At 47.7% G+C, this 17,305-nt stretch overlaps 1 protein-coding gene across 1 annotated transcript; it reads left to right on the plus strand.

Moving 5' to 3' along the window:
• Positions 1-347: 347 nt before the first annotated feature.
• Positions 348-15,340, plus strand: LOC144180485 (acetylcholinesterase-1-like). The gene is made up of 2 exons (XM_077708825.1): positions 348-1,877; positions 15,146-15,340. The coding sequence occupies exons 1-2, from the start codon at positions 358-360 to the stop codon at positions 15,297-15,299; spliced, it is 1,674 nt and encodes a 557-aa protein (XP_077564951.1). The 5' UTR covers positions 348-357; the 3' UTR covers positions 15,300-15,340.
• Positions 15,341-17,305: the final 1,965 nt, after the last annotated feature.

Below are 17,305 nucleotides of genomic sequence, written 5' to 3' on the forward strand. Positions count from 1 at the left end.
TACCGACTACATATGTCATGCGTAACTGTTAGTAGTTTGTAAAAACATATGTCCTGTAATGACTTCTTTACTGATATTTGAAGGTAATCATAAGGTCTGCATACGCAGGGACGTTTTTACCGGCCTAAGTTAACTAACTATAAGTGCTAGAGTTTACATAAAGGGCTCGAGTCGACTAAGGCTAAATTATCCTGGGCAGATATATCCGCAATATTTTCCACTCTACCGTAACATCTGGAAGAACCTTGTCGCCGGACCAGGTTCTTCCAGTGACGGTTTAAAGAACTGTTGTCATAATCCTTCCAACATTTCCGCGTTTTATGAACGGGACTTTTCCTTTCAGGTTTCACTATCGCTATGGCTAAATCAGCCTTCTCGTGGCTTCTCCTGTGCCCGCTGCTTCTCCACTTCGTGCGAGCCGAATCACCATCTCGCGAAGTCCTGGCCTACACAAAGTCAGGCGTTCTTCGAGGCAACACACGCCTGATCATGGGCAAAGCCGTGGACGTCTTCTTCGGCATACCGTTCGCCGAGCCTCCGGTGGGAGCTCTCCGCTTCAAGAAACCCGTTCCTGTCAAACCCTGGCACGGCATTCGCAACGCGAATCGGCTGCCACCGCCGTGCCTTCAAATGGACCTTGAGCTTCCGATGTCCTGGGCACGAAGCAAGCGGAGTGCCTCCGAAGATTGCCTCTATCTCAACGTGTGGACGCCGCCCTGCTCCCAGGAAGACTGCAACTGCTCGCTCAAGAACATATTCGTCAACGTTTACGGCGGCGGCTACAGCGTGGGCTCCAGCGACTGGGACATCTACGACGGCGGAGTGATGGCGTCCCTCGGCGACGTAATCTACGCCAACATGAACTACCGGCTCGGTGCATTCGGCTTCTTCAACGGCAAGGTACCCGAGGCGCCCGGAAACCAGGGGCTTTACGACACGCTCCTAGCGGTGAAATGGATCAAGGAGAACGCCCTGGCCTTCGGCGGAGATCCTGACAAGATCACGCTCTTCGGCGAAAGCGCTGGTGCCGTGACCGTCGGCTACTTCCTGGTGTCTCCGCTGGCCAGAGGCCTGGTCAGCAGGGCCATCATGCAGAGCGGCAGCCCTTACTGGAGGATCGGGGACAACAGCGACAGCGGACCCCAGAAGGTCTTGGACGTCGCTAGGCAGGTGGGCTGTGCTAGCCCGACTGCAGATTTCAGGGTGGATTACAAGCCTGTTTTGGAGTGCATGCGAAACAACGCTTCCGGGGAAGCTATCCTGGACGCAGGCCGTCTACTCTACGGTAAGAAGCAGTCGACGGCGTTCTTTCCCAGCTACGGGGACGACTTCCTGCCCGAGGACCCCGTAGTGTGCTTCGAGAGGGGCAACTTCGACCACAAAACCCCTGTGCTTTTGGGTACAAACAAGGACGAAGGCTCTGTCTTTTTGACCACGATCCTTCCTGAGATCTTCCCGCACGACGGAGTCGTGGATCTGTCCAAGGACGAGGCTGGCTTCTACCTCATCTTCATGTTTCAGTACCTCATGGGCCGGACTACGACGGAAGTTAGGGACTTCTACTTCAAGCATCTGCACAATCCGAACACTTCGACCGTGCTGACGACGGCGTCGGATGCGGTCGGCGATTACGCGTTCACCTGCCCTGTGAACTACTTCGCCAAAGCCGTGTCGCGCCGCGGAGGTGACGTCTACTACTACTACTTCACGCACCGCTCCGCCCGCACGAGCCGGTCTGAGTGGATGGGCGTGGCGCACTTCGAGGAGTTCCCGTTCGTCGTGGGCCTGCCGTTCCGCTGCGAGCTCCGATACCCGGAAGAAGAGATACAGCTCAGCAGACAGGTCATGGACATCTGGATTACGTTCGCAAAAGAAGGGTGAGGGGCTCGGTTGGCTGTTTCTTGCGCGACTACGAAGTACTCGCTTGGTTGCCGCATTGTTCTGAGCGTTAGACAGAAAAACAAAGAATGGGAGACGGCCACTGCTAATAAATAAAAATTAAGAATAGATACAGCCTCTCAACCGTGTTAACGTTCAGTTAAGGAGCTTTAAAACACGAGAGTTTTCAGGGCAACTCGTTTAAGCCATGACACAGGGTGTATTTGTTGTTATATAATGAAATGCTCGCACCTTATTACTCCTGCGGGTCGACAATATCGTTTTCTTTTTCGTGGTTTGCAATGCTGCGTAGAAATGACTAGGTACTTAGAAAACCCATTACAAAACAAACGTGCAGGAAAAAACGCCACCATTATTATGGCAGAGGCACCTGTCACGATGCTTAAATCGCTAAGGTGTCATGCGTGTAAGCGCTACCGTGCTCGGTTACAATGGCATTGTTTACTTATGATTCGGGTTAAACGCATAGACATCCACACAAAAAATTTCGGGTGCAGGGGAAGAGCTTTTGGCAAGTTATGTCCCTCAAAAGCTCCCCACCCGGGATCTCCTAAATTGCGAGATATTTGCTTTCCCAAGTGGAACCCGAATTTTTATATATGCGTACCTGTTTGATATCAGTAATCAGAAACAGCGAGGCACCTGGGGATATTTTATACTGGCGCAAATAACGCAATGACAATGAATGTAATCTGCAGAAACTGAGAAACGTACACTACAGGGTTGTGGCCAGAGCTTTTTATGAGAAGCTAGAGAACAACTTTAATAGTATTGGCATCGTTCAGGGAATTTGCAAGTTATTATTACCCGGAGAATGTTGCGCGCGCGTGGGGGCAGCGATATCATCAAGGTTTAATAAAGCGAAAGCTTTGTTAGTGAGACCAATGGCGTCCTCTCAAAAGTACCAATGCATTTCCCCATAGACCGGTTGGTCGACCGCAAAGCTCTGATAAGATCTGTAGACACACGGCGCGTGCGTGAAACCATGCTTCCATTTCGTCAAAATGGGTACCTGAAAATCGCGAATAAGGAACGCTTCTAGATACGACAATAGGCACATCGATTATGAAGGAGTGCAACACTGTGTCTTTATCTCATAAACCTCGTATCGGTACACGTTTGGATTGTTCGTACATGCGTTTACTTACCGCGCGAAAAATCGTCGCAGGGGCTCGTTCTTCGTTCCCGATTTGGGTCTTTGAAGGGTTGACGATCGATTAGAGGCACTTTCTGCGAAGGTTAAACGCACTTTCAGCTTTCGTACTTCCCTTAACTTTCTTTAGGAATAGATGGCAAATTTCGATACCCGTACTGATGTACCTGTTCCCACAGGTTAGGAGACCTAGTGACAATGTTGTACATCCTCGGTAATCTCTGTGACCGCTAGGTGGTTAATTTCATGGAATTGAAGGCAACTAATCGGGCTGCGACAAGGTAAATTAAAATTTCGAGTGTTCTCTCCGTTCATTACGACTACTTTTTACGCCAACTAGCACAGTGGTATTTGCACTCCTTCAGAAGTCTGCAGTATTTTAAATTTGAGAAATATAGCAGGGCGAGTGTTTGAAGAAACTGCCTGCCACTGCTGCCTTCAATTCTGGCACACGTTCAAAAGACTGCGGCCTTTCTTAGGTTCGCTAAATGCCAAAATCGAGGTCTGTCTGTCTGTCTGTCTGTCTGTCTGTCTGTCTGTCTGTCTGTCTGTCTGTCTGTCTGTCTGTCTGTCTGTCTGTCTGTCTGTCTGTCTGTCTGTCGGATCACCTAATTGTCACCGGACCACCGCCAACGCAGGACGCACTGAATGAGTTCATGCAATCTGTATTACACTTTCCTTGAGATATCATTATGATCCTAGGACTACTCCCACTTTGTCGCATTTCCACAAAAATAACCCCCATCTCTTCCTTTCGAACAGGCGGAAGCACTCGCACTCTTTTCTATTCAAATCGCCTTTATTTTTTACCTTGGAGTAGAGTGTGCGAACCCACGTTCGGGGAGTTTTAACTCCGCCCTCTAATACAGCGGCTTGAACATAAGAATAGAACAATGACCGCGATGTACTTTTTAACAATTTCATGATTTAAGAGCCTAACGCAACCCGCCAAGGATCCTTTTAGGTACTTACAGAGAAGCTGCAAGCCTCCAGCTGGTTAACTGTTTTTAAACGAAGCTTTCTATGCCTCACTAGTTACATCCACCTAGTGTCACTAGATAAGATAGGGTACCGTCACTGAGGCATGCGAGTCAGCAACGGCGGCCATTTTGTTGTTTATCAGTGTTGCCAGATTGCCGCTTCTGCGGCCTCACCGCTAGCTTTGACGAGGTCATTTGTAAACAACACTGCCGAAGGCCCAGCAACACGGCATCTTAGGACACACTTCCGCAGTTGATGTGCTATGAAGAGCGTTATCTCTTATTTGCGTTCTGAACGCACCAGTCGTGGGAAGCCGCAGAGCACGGAGGACAAGCCGCGGCTATCTAGCACAGTTGACCGACACAAAACGCATAAACAACAAAATGGCGGCGCCTATGAACCACCGCAATGTAAACAAATGTCACGTGATGTGAACCGACCAATGATCGCGGCGGGGGCACGGAACAATAGGGGAAAATAGTGCCGATACTGTGTAATTTTATCTAGTAACACTATGTCCACCGTTACGCCAAAACGCACGGTAGGAAAGCCAACTTACACAAGCGCCTCAAGAAAAAAAAACGCTTCACGTGGTCGGATTCGATCTCGGGTCCCTCGCGTTATGAAGCCGACCACTATCCGATTGCGCCATTCCTTCATTTTCTTATTGCCGGTCTTCGACTGTGCAACACAACACAAAGGTACAACGGAAAAAAACAATCTACAATAAGGCCGCCATGCCATGGTGGGCTGGGGTTGTCTTTTAAAATTCCCTAAGCGTGGCGAGGGGTTCCACCCTTGGCAACCGCTCAGGAACAGAAAACTTCGCTCTCTGAACTTCAATGAACTGGGAAAAAAATTCCCCCGCACCTCCCCGAAGGGAATCGTGCAGAAATGCGAATGCATTGGGTGCACCGATGAGTGTGTTGCGAGTAATGGCGTAATTAATGACGAGAGTGTGAACGTAATCATTTATTCATCAGCACCTGTTTGTGTTATCGTTGTACCTGACGGCCACAATCACTGCCTTGTGATCGCTAAAGTGCACGGTCAAAGGGTCTTTGAGAAGCATACGCGCGTCACAGTTTCGCGTAAAGACCAGATCAATGCAACTCCCGTGAATGGTAGTGGGGCACGTGTCGAAGCCGGCAGAGAGACAATGCATAGAGTGCCTGGTCTGCATGTACTCGACCAGCCACTCGCCACTCTTCTTGCGCACGTCAACGTTGAAGTCGCCAACCAAGACTATGGGGTCAGAGGGTTTGGAGCGCACGCGCACACTTTCCATAGCCGCGTCCAGCTGCGCGGCAACGGCGTCTCGAGCGAGGTTGGGCGCGAGGTACACGGTCACCACAAAGACTCCGTCTCCGGTGTAGGCAAGGGTGTACAAGTCCTTGTACGGAGACGTGTCTCGAACGGGAGACGTGGCAACGGCGTGCGATATCAAGTTCCCATACAGGTTAGACACGAGACTAACACCGCAGTACTCGCCGTCCTTGCCGCTTCGAGCAAACTAGTACAGCTCGCTTCAAGCGCATGCGTTCGGCATTGAGCGCGGAGAGATAACACCTGCGGGCGCACGCCGACGGAGCACGACAACCCCCGACTAAGAAATGCACTCGCATTTACGACGACGACGACGACGAAGGCCGAACTACGAGGCGCGCGCTCACGTGCGCTCGCGCTGGAGGAATGCAGGCGCACGCCGCTCGATGGACGCAAGACAACCCCCGACTAATAAATGCATTCGCATTTAAAAATTTCGCGGAAATATTGTCGCGTCGGCCGCGCGTCTACATCCCAGTTGAGCCACGCCATGCGGGACCGCCAAATACTGTGGAGGCCCAACAACATGACGAGATCATACGGCACCCCATCCTCTATCTCTATACACAAAAACCATATTCCATGGGGGTTCAGTGGAAAGTCCTTTCGAAGTGTCCTTTGGAGGACATCCCATAGAAACACTGCTGCCCAACAATGGAGAAAGACATGCTCCACCGTTTGCGGTTGTTTGCAAATAGAGCAGTCAGTTCCCCATGGCATACAAATCCCCTTATCCTCCATCCATCTTGCAAATGAAAGCGTGCCCGTATGTAGTTTAAAGAATAAATACTTCGCTCCTGGTGATACTTCCATTCCCCTAACCCTTTTTAGAACATCTTGTCCTGGGCCTACACAGTATAAAACTCTGTACATTGGTACAAGTAAGACCACATCGCATACATCCTTATATAATTTTTTCCCGCGTGACACTATAGCCAAAAGCAGTCTGGACGTTGACTCAGGTTCCATGGTAGAAAGCTTCACGGTGTAGCCATCTTTCTCTTAAAAGAGGGGCTTCGACTTTTGTATCTACTACTTTTTACGCCAGCTAGCACACTGGTATTTACACGCCTCCAGAACTCTGCAGTGTTTAAATTTTCAAAAATATAAATTAAAAATTATTTAAGGGAGATAGCCTCCTTTTTTTATTTCACTACAGCGTTGACAAGAGCAGAACTTCGAACGCTGGCAGGGCCGGCTATGGTGAACATTGTTGCATACGCTTTGAATCGTCCGTAATTAACAAGCCTAGTGAACTGGAGTTGTTTCTGTTACTTGCTGCACAGTGCTACATGTGCCCATCGCAGCTCCGCATTATTTGATGATTACCGCAGAATAGACCGTAAATTGGGGCAAAAGCTGCGGCTGATTCCAAACAAGTAGGAAAGCGCCTGCTGTGTGTTGCGATAATTGAGCGCACCAATCCCTAAATTCGAAGTTTTGGTAAGACCGGATTTATGGCCTACGTTCGTTTACCGAGGAGAAAAAATGCGTCTTGTGATTTCGATGACAAAAATAGTTGGAGGAGGCCTAAGCTTCCCCCTAAAGCGTGGAAAGCGATACCGTTATCGGGCCCTCTTCGCATCGCGTAATGATTCTCTTCTCATACTCTTGAGTAAGTAGTACTCCCGACACAGATATCGCAGCGCATCCCTCACACACATATATCAAAAGCGAGCAAGTACTAGGCTGCATTACACGTCAGCGACGTCATTCGAACCCTCAGAGCGTCCGCGAGCGGTGAAAACTTTCCGCTCTTGCTCGCACGCCACCTGCTAGGGCAGAGCTATGCGATTCCGGGGGGTTCATTGGGCGCCGCTAGGTGGCGCTACGAGATTTTCCACTTACGAGCCGAAACTCCCCTCCGAGACCTAGAAGCCCCACCTGTCATGGACAACTATGTCTGGGAAGGTTGCAACAGGACCACAGGAATGAGGAGAGGGGGAGGTGTTGGCATGCTCATTAAACAAGGAACCGACTGGAGAGTGCATTAAAGCTGTAAAGAGCATCTATGGGTTAGAGGCACCATAGCGGGGAAAAATACGTGGTTAGGGGTGGACCGGAAGTAGTGCAAGGGAGGAAAATGAGGAAATGGTAAACTGTTTCAGAAGAGATATAAACGAGTTTAAAGATGCGGGTGAAATAATCTTAGTTGGAGATATGAATGCCCAGATAGAAGGTTTGGATGGATACACAGACCATAAAAGTACTCTAGTGATATATCTATGTCAGGAAAACCAGCTTGTTATAGTAAACACGGAAAACAAGTGTGACGGACAAACAAAGTGGGAAAGCGGAAACAGACCGTCCAGCATAGACTATAGTCTAGTCTCCGAGACAGTATACGGAAGGTCGCGGCAAATGAGAATAAATAAAAATGGAACAGACAGCTTCGGAAGCGGCCACAAGCGGCTTACCTTGCACTTTGGAGACGCAACCAGGACAAATTTAGAAATAGGTACGACCGGAGGCAGTAATTCGAAGAATGAGCAGTTAAATATCATCGCTGATAGAATGGAAGATGAAATCAATAAATACTTAGACAAAAATTGGGATTACGACGAAATGATTGCGTTCATAAAGGGTAAGATGATTGAAGCAAAGCAACGAAACCGATGGAAAGGGAAGAGAAAGCCGAGAAGCTGGTGGAATAAGGAAATAAAAGGGGCTATTGACCAGCAAAGAAAGGCGTCGAGAGAACATAGAAGGAAAAAGAACTGGTATGGAACCGGAGGTAGTGAAGCAGAAATGGGATATCCACCGGGGGAAAAAACTATAAGTGCAGAAAATGATTCAAGCAAAGATCAAACAGAAAAACGAACGATTGATGGCCGAAATACGGAAGATGGACAAAAGCGCATCTAAGAAGTTTTTGAACCATGTAAAATTACTAAGCTAAATAAACGATATCTATAAAAAATTCTTGATTGATGAGGAAGAGAAACATTTAGAAGGAGAGCACGCGTTGGCGCATATTCATCGAGTGATTAGTGACAAGTTTAGGGCAATAGAGGTAGGGAAGCCTGCACCGATAACACCAGCGCCACAGAAGACTGCGGAAAGGGAAACAAGTCTGAGCACCTTGATTGGAAAAAAAGCAGAACAAAAGGTTTCCCCCAGACAGCAGCGGGCCAGACGAAATACCAATGCAACTGATAAACCTGCTTGGACCTAAAAGTAAGGCATCGTTTATGAGGGCAATAGATAAGGTGATACAAACCAAACAAATACCGGAGGACTGGCTAGAAAGTAGGATGAATTTAATATATGAAGGCAGAGACAACAAAGCCAGTATTGATTTATACAGACCTCTCACAGTAACGTCAGTGGTGTATAGATTCGTAATGCAGGCGGTAAAATCAGAAATTCAAGCATGGATGGAAGAAAATGAAATCCTTGGGGAACTGCAGAATGGATTCAGACAAGATAGGCGATTGGATAACTTGTTTGTGATAACGCAATGCATTGAACTTGCGAAAGCGCAGAATAGACCATTATGGATTACGTTCTTGGACATTAAAGCGGCATATTACAACGTAAACAGAGAACTGCTGTAGAGAATGCTGAAACTCCAAGGATTAGATGACGAGTTAATGCAGCTCCTTATAGCACTCTATAAAGATAATAGAGTGCACCTTACATGGCAAGAACAGAAATTCACCCAGCAAGTCAACACACATAGGGGACTGACACAGGGATGCGCTTTGAGCCCAATACTGTTAATGCTTTACATGGCAGGGTGAGAAAAGAAACTGGAAGAGAGTCAAGTAGGGTTCAACATAACGTATATGCTGCAAGGCGAAGTGGTACAACAGCGTATTCGGGGAATGTTATACGCAGACGACATTGTTCTTTCAGCTGATAACCAGGCCTATATGAAACGGCTAATAAATATTAGCGGCCAGGAAGCCAGCGACCGCGGTTTAAATTTTAGCGCAGAAAAAATCGGAAATAATGGTTTTCAATGACGCTATACCACTGACGCAGTTTCTATCCAGCATGGCGAATTAGCCAGAGTGAAGGAATATAAATATTTGGGAGTGTGGACAAACGAAGGGGATAACTACTTAAGAACTCACGAGGACCAACTTAAGGGTAAGGGACAGCGAAACGCAGCTATAATGAAGCATAGAGCTCTGTGGGGGTATACCAAATATAAACTAGTGAGAGGAATGTGGAAAGTCGTAATGGTTCCGGGTCTCACGTTTGCGAATGCTGTACTGTGCTTAAAATAAGACGTTCTATCAGGCCTTGAAGTGAACCAGAGAATGGTAGGCCGTTTGGCCTTAGGCGCGCATGGGAAAACAACCAACGAAGCAGTGCAGGGAGATATGGGCTGGGCGTCGTTTGAAGTGCGAGAAGCGCCAAGTAAAATATGTTTTGAGAGGAGATTGAGAGCAATTGATCAACGTAGGTTGGCAGCTAAGGTGTTAGGTACCTATATATACTTAAAAAGCGTGGACACGCAGTGGTTAATGAAAGCTAACGATGAAATACGGAAAAACACTGGAGAATCCAAAACAGCGAAGGTAACCAAAAAAGAGGCAAGGCAAATAGAAACGTATAAATGGAGATAAAAAAATGGAAGCTAAAACGTCGTTAGAGATGCACAGGGCTGAGAAACTGAACATCAGAAAGGAAAATTTCTACGATAATTCCCAGGGCTGTGCTTTGCTTTTCGAGGCTAGAGCAGGTTGCTTGAGAACTAGGAGCTTTGGGGGGAAGTATTCACAAAATTATGGGATATGCGTGGTCAACGGAAAAGAAACAAACTATGCGGCACATAGTGTTAGAATGCGAGGGCGTCCATCCAAATCTACATGAGGGAAATATTCGGCTTCCAGAAGCCCTAGTATTTAAGGGTAGCACAGAGGAAGTTAATTTCAAGGCTGTCGAGGCGACGAAAAGAAGATTAGAATGGAGGTAGACGAAAAGCACGGAGTGGAATTGCCTAGGGCAGTTACCACCTGTAACAGAAAAAAAGTATTTGTGCCTATTAAGTTTTTCATACCTGCCCTAAGCAGAGCTAGTATTAAACCACGGGTATAAAACATAGGTATATTAGCCCTTTTTGTTATGATGACACGTCATCGCCCCGCTACAAAGGGGAAACCAATAGCAATCATCCATCATCAGCATCTCACGGTCATTTTTCATTCACGCTGAACACCGCGGGCGACACCGGCTTTTCTACAACACGAGGTCTTTAACGTTAAGTGTTCAAACAGAAAAAATGGCCGCGTATACGCTCCCTTCGTTTCAAATGTCGACGAAAGACGATAGTCGACTGGCGCCCCTGCCAAGTAAATGCCTCCCTTCTCTTTCCCGCTTACCTCTCATGCCGGTCCTCTGCCGTTTCGTTCGTCCCAGGGTAAACACGCTAGAGGTTTGCTCAAGTCAGTTTAAATTTACCGGGTTCCACTTCTCCGGGTAGGGTGCCTCGACGTCAGCGCTGCCGTACGGCGGAAACACGCCTGAATCGATACCCCCTACTACAACGTTTAGAGAACCACGTTGCCCTACTCCACGAGCGTTCCAAGCGGAACGTGTAACCTATCTAGCGGAACCTTTCGTTGCTGTTGCCATTTATTTCTTGTCGCCTGCAGGCAACAGCAGGCGACGGTTTACTGCAGTTGATGTAGTATTTCATTTGGTATCGCAAAAACCAAGCATCCCTGATTTTTTAAATAAATTAACACTGCAAATATCACTTATGTATTGGTTTTCTGCCTTATACTGGCGTAATGTCTTGTTCTTGTTCAACAATGTTGAGAAGTATGAACATTGACACCAGACTTAGACGTTTATATTTGGCTATGGGTATATAAGAGTATTGCGCAGCTTCTGTTTCCCTTTGGCCGGGTGGCTGAACCGAGTTAAAGACAGGAAGGCAGACAGACATACAGACAGAGCAAAATTTCTGCGTTTAAGTAGCCCAAGAAAGACTATCGTCTTTAAAAGGGTGAGGTACAGTTGCCCGTGCGTGTCTACATTTTACTGCGCCATCCCGACACAGGTTTCGCCCGTCGTCTGTTACAAACTTTCGTTCAGTCGATTCGAGTTCCGCGCGCGAACGCAGGCTGCGTGCCCGGCATGTATGCCACGCTGGCGATGACATGAAAGATGATCGCCGAATCTAACCTTCGCACCGGCCTTTTCTCCGCCTCGGTTACTCTGCCGATATCTCCGCTTTGCGACACCTTCTCGGTGTGACGGAAAGCGAAAACGCATCGGCGAGGATCGAGTACGCGTTACGACAGCAGCGCACGTGTTTGAAGCAGCCGCGGCCCGCCACTGATGCCCTCAATTCTAACCCCCGTTTCAAAGACGATGGACTTTCTTGGGTTACCTAAACGCCAAAATCTGGGTCTGTCTGTCTGTCTGTCTGTCTGTCTGTCTGTCTGTCTGTCTGTCTGTCTGTCTGTCTGTCTGTCTGTCTGTCTGTCTGACTCACGGCCTTCAATCTGCATTCACCTTTTCCTTGAGGTATCCTTTTAACGAAATCTAAGGTTTGACGAAAACTCGCCTGGTCGGGTGAAAGATACATAGTTGAAGAAAGTGGTTATCGCCGACCAAAGGCTTAGTTAAAAAGGCTAAAAAGACGTTTCGGCTTCCATACGGAAGCCTTGTTCACTTGTTAAGCCTTGTGAAAGTGAACAAGGCTTCCGTATGAAAGTGAGCAAGGCTTCCGTATGGAAGCCGAAACGTCTTTTTAGCCTTTTTTAACTAAGCCTTTGGTCGGCGATAACCAGTTTCTTCAACTATATATCCTTTTAACACTATAACTTTTCTCACTTTGGCGCATTTCCACAAAACTAACAAACATCTGTATATCTTTGGACTGGGCGAAGGCACTCGTAGTGCTTTCTATTCAAATCGTTTTTGTTTTTAAAGCGAAGCTTTTGTGCGCTCACTGATGCCCTTGTACGCCAATACGCCCTGCAGGAAAGCCACCTTTCTCTGACGATGATGATGAGTGATCGTGGGTGGAGTGAAAGAAAACAACGCTTCTCGTGGCCGGAATCTACCCTGGGTTCCTCGCGTTATGATGGCGGCGTTTATCCTATTGCTGCATTTCGACGTGGTCGAAGCGAACGCCAAGCAGCAGGTACCGATTCGCGGCGTACACAACCCAAACCCAAGCGTTAGGATTACGGAGTGGACACCCGAGAGTTTCTGTGGGTATTCTCCAAAAATTGGTGCGTATACCTACGGAGTAGCACACACTTGCTGTGTGGGATTGGCCAGCCAACGAATCCATCGCGAGAAAGCGTCGCGTTCAACCATCGCCGTCGTTAGACGGAGGGGTGCATGATTTTTATTTTTTACGTTGAAGTAGAGCTTAAAAAAAACAACGTTCGGGGAGTTCTAACCCCACCCCCTAACCCCGCGGCTTGAATATAAGAATAGCACATTGATCGCGACGCATGTTTTAACAATTTGACACCTCAATGGCTAAAAACAGCCCGACAATGATTCTTTTAGAGATTTGTTTACAGCAAAGCTGTAAGTTTCTAGTTGGTTGCGTTTTTTCAGCGAATTTTCGTATGCCTCACTGGTGCCGTCCGTCGTTACGCCAGAACGCACTGCAGTGAAGCCAACTTACACAAGCGCCTCAAGAAAAAAAAGTGGCGAAGTTTGCACCAAGTAGCGAAGCTGCACGATTTCTTTCTATGGGAGCACTAAAGGACATGTCACCACGCATTTGTGCGAGTTTGACATTGTTTATTTACGTGTTCCGTTGTCGCTGTCCACTGTGCTAGTAGTAGTCATCGCCATGTGCATCGATATCGTCGTGTTCCTTATGCCAAGCATTGCATGCGCGGTAGCGCTTGACTACAGCTGGGGCGCAGCGGCGGCGCGTACCTGCATGACGCATGCGCGGTGTTCCTGGAGTCGCGTCGAAGTTCCGTGGAGCAGGTGTTGCTCCAGCTGTGGCGTTGTTGGTTGCTAGGCAAAGTGAGGCGCGCATCGAAGTTTTCGCGTGTTCTTTTTTTATTTTTTTTTGCCAGCCGGAGACGAAGGGCGGTCTCCGCGAGGCACGCGCTCACGAGCGGTCGGCATTTTCTTGGTATTTTTAGCGCGTTACGCGCCACACATAACGGCCAGCTACAACATATCCGCCGTTAAAAAACGCTTCCCGCGCTCGCAATCGAACCTGTGCCCCTCGAGTTATGACGTCTGTCCGATTGCGCCACTCCGAAACAGTCGAAGGTGTTTGAATTTTGGACTGACTTCGAGTCAGGTTGCATGGAACGAAGCTTCGCGTTTTAACCACCTTTCTCTTAGAAAAGGGGCTTTCATTTTTGGTGTCGTTTGTGGGTGAGCAAAGACTCAGCATGTTCTCGAAACCCGGAGTATAACATGCCCCCAGTGATGCTTTACCCAACGCTCTAACGTTACATCTTAAGCTACGCTTTGAAGACTAAGGGCGTTAACAGCTAACTACGTAGACGCAGCTCAACGTATGATGTTGACGTATGACCTTGCTTGGCAGGTGAGTAGGCTAAACGTAAGGACTACGTATTTTTGAGCCTAACAATGACTACAGTACACACACCCGCATTATGTATTGGCCAACGCCTTTCCCGGGATTTTAAGTTTCGCAGATGTTTCGAAATACACTTTGTGACCAACATAGAACAATTAGCGCGGATACTCACTGATGCTGGCGCCAGATAGCAATGCCACCGACTGTGCGGAAGTCTGTGGTGTAAACAGCAGAGACGGAAGGCTGATCTTCAGAGCTTATGTAACCTCTGGAAAATCTAGAACAGACGTCACACCGTTATGCATAAGCTCTCTGCATGGATGATAAAAAACTGAGACATGCCAGTGGTTATCTACGGCGCGCATAACGATAAAGCTTTTCTCCAAATGAGGGGCGCGCCATATTCTATAACACCCACGTCTAACTCGTGTTAGGTTGACCCATTTGAGTTGAGGGGGGGAGGGGATGTTGCTATGATTTTAGCCTTACTCTGGGAGCAATGGATCAACGTATGTGGGCAGCTTAAGTTTTTAAGTACCTATACATGAAAAGCGTGGACACGCAGTGGCTAAGGAAGACTAGAAGGCTAACGATGAAATACGGAAAGAACATTGGAGAATCCAAGACAGACAAGGTAACCAAAAAAGAGGCAAGGCAATATAGAAACGAATAAATGGTGAGAAAAGATGAACCTAAAACGTCGTTAGAGATGTACAGGGCTGACAAATTATACACCAGAAAGAAAAATTTCTACGATAATTCCAAGGGCAGTGCTTTGCTTTTTGAGGCTAGAGCAGGTTGCTAGCGAACTAAGAGCTTTGTGGGGAAGTATTCACAAAATGATGGGGTATGCGTGGTCTGCGGGAAAGAAACAGAAACTATGCCGCACATAGTGTTAGAATACGAAGGTATCCATCCAAATCTACGTGAGGGAAATATTCGCCTTACAGAAGCCCTAGCATTCAAGGGGAGCACAGAGGAAGTTAACCTCAAGGCTGTCGAGGCGACGAAAAGAAGGTTAGAATGCTGGTGGATGAAAATGCAGAGATAGGAATATTGCCTAGGACAGTTACCACCTCGACCAGAAAAAATAAGTACTTTGTGCTTAATAAGTTTTGTGTGCCTGCCGTAACAGCAGCGCTAGTATTAAACAAGGAGTTTAAACATAGGTATATTATTTTTTTGGTAAGGTGACACTCTTCATCACCCCGCTACAAAGAGGATACCACTATCAATCATCATCATCATAATCATCATCATCAACAAGCCCTGCGGTGTTCTTTATTGCGTTCCAGGAGCCCCCCGGCCGTGAACGGGACGAAGTGGCCGAAGTACTTGGAGGAGGCACCGCTCTACATGGAGCTCAACCCGAAGCACTACCGCGTTGGCAAGGGAGTTCATGAACACAACTGCCGGTACTGGAGACAACACATCGTCCGCGACACGTGAAGGAAACAAATCATCAACTATCCCCAGACGACGTACACCTGCTCGTAATGACCCGCCTCGTATTTCACTGAATAAAAATAAACATTTATTTCGTCAAAATTGTTGTAATCTAGGGTCCATGGCCTTCATTTGGTTATTCTATTCCTTGTTTCATGCTCAGCAAGCAAATGAATGGCCTCCTAAGACGCAACTAAAAAACGTGCCTGGTATGGTTTATTCGTTAAATGCTAGGTTGGATTAGATTAGTGTGGGTTATAGCGCAAGGTCATGCTTGGACGCGCCTGTAATTCAAAATGATTGGTGGATTGTCTATAAAGGAGCACAAAAGTAAGCCAATGGGCAATGACTGGTGTGCCACTGAGATGTTACTGAAAGTTTTCGTCCACCCCTGGCAATACAGAAAAGGTAATACAGATAAGGCTTGGCTCAATAAAACAAAAATGACGCATTTTGCAGCTTGCACTAGTCGTGCAAGGCTGAATTAACGGCAGAGCTGGCGGCTCCTCCCCCTTCGTCAGAGACCCGGCTGTTGCGTTTTATATAGATTTCCAAACTTGCGGCTGAAAGTTCTTCATGACTGAGAGGCCCGGATCGTTTTGACCGCAGGCTTTCACATCTCTCCCAAAGTGTACCGCGTTAGCACGCGCTAAAACCGGTGGCAAGCGGCTTCGCGAATTCGGCGTCCATGCTGCCCACTTCAGGCGCGAACGCTCGTGAACTGGCGAGTAGAAAAGCACATGAGAGGTCACGCTACGAACGCTGAGCAGAGTGTTCTTGAAGGTCGAGTTGAACGACCTCCGGCGGCTCCTCACGAGGCGTACGCCACGTGCGCTCGGTATTTCTTCTTGTTTTTTTTTTGTTTTTTTTTTTTTTGCGAACGCCACCGGACCCAGCTCAAGCTTAAACAGCTTTTCTGTTAATACGTGTCGAAGGGAGAATTAATAGAAAAGCGTAATTCACGATCCAGTATGCGCCCGCCTAGGATAAACGCCCACGCAGGTGACGCAGTGAGCCAAAAATTGGCCGCGTATCTGCTCCTTTCGTTGCAAATGTAGACAAAAGACGATAGTCTTTGCCGACATTTGCCAAGTAAATGCCTCCGTTCGTTTTCCCGCTCACCTCTTATGTTGTTCCCCTTGCGTCGTGCTCATTCCAAGGTAAACACGCTAAGGGATTGCTCAAGTCGATTTAAATTTTACGCGTTCCATGCACTGCTCCAGGCCGGGTGCCTCGATGCCAGCGCTGCCGGGCGGCGGAGACGCGCGTGTATCGAGGCGACCTACTTCAACGTTTATAGAACCGCGTTGCCCTAGTCCACGTGCGCTCCAAGCAGAACGTGTAACCTATATAGTGGAACCTTTCGTAACTATTGCCGCTTGATTCCTTAAAACGCCGTCAGAAGCTTTAGTGGAGCGGGCGACAGCAGGCGACAGTGCGTTTTTTTTTTTTTTCTGCAGTGAATGCAGTATTTCATTTCGCAAAAATCAAGCATCTGTGAATTATGAAGGAACACTGTAAATATCCCTTGTGTATTGATTTCCTGTCTTAAATTTGCGTAATGTCTTGTTCTTGCTCAACAATATTGACAAGTATGAACATAAAACCGGACTTATACGTTTAGATTTGGCTGTGAGTATATAAGACTACTGCGCAGACTTCGTTTCCCTTTGGCCGGGTAGCTGAATCGAGTCACAGACAGACCAAAATTTCTGGGTTTAAGTGCCCCAAGAAAGACTATCGCCTTTATTATCTCCGCATTCTACTACAACAACAAGATGGCGTCGGCGTGTCGCGCCTCACGGGCCGGCTGGGTGAGGCGAAACAACGTACCCATTGAACCCACATCACCCTGATGAGGGCAGTCACTGCGGGGCGCTGTGGAACCACTGGGCGCCAATCATTGCTCCATATCGAGGGCCTGACCACACACTACATTTAGAGGTGCATACTAATAAATAGACATGCGCACGGTTCGCTATTAGGGGGAGCCAAGTTTCACCGCAGTG

Source organism: Haemaphysalis longicornis, unplaced genomic scaffold (genome assembly GCF_048455015.1).
Source record: "Haemaphysalis longicornis isolate Haplotype H1 unplaced genomic scaffold, Haemaphysalis longicornis Haplotype H1 scaffold_4, whole genome shotgun sequence".
NCBI classification, from domain to species: domain Eukaryota; kingdom Metazoa; phylum Arthropoda; class Arachnida; order Ixodida; family Ixodidae; genus Haemaphysalis; species Haemaphysalis longicornis.

Coding starts and splice junctions, on each gene's coding strand:
- LOC144180485 (XM_077708825.1), top strand. CDS start 358: ATGGCTAAATCAGCCTTCTCGTGGCTTCTCCTGTGCCCGCTGCTTCTC. Junction 1,878..15,145: donor ATTACGTTCGCAAAAGAAGG/GTGAGGGGCTCG, acceptor ATTGCGTTCCAG/GAGCCCCCCGGCCGTGAACG.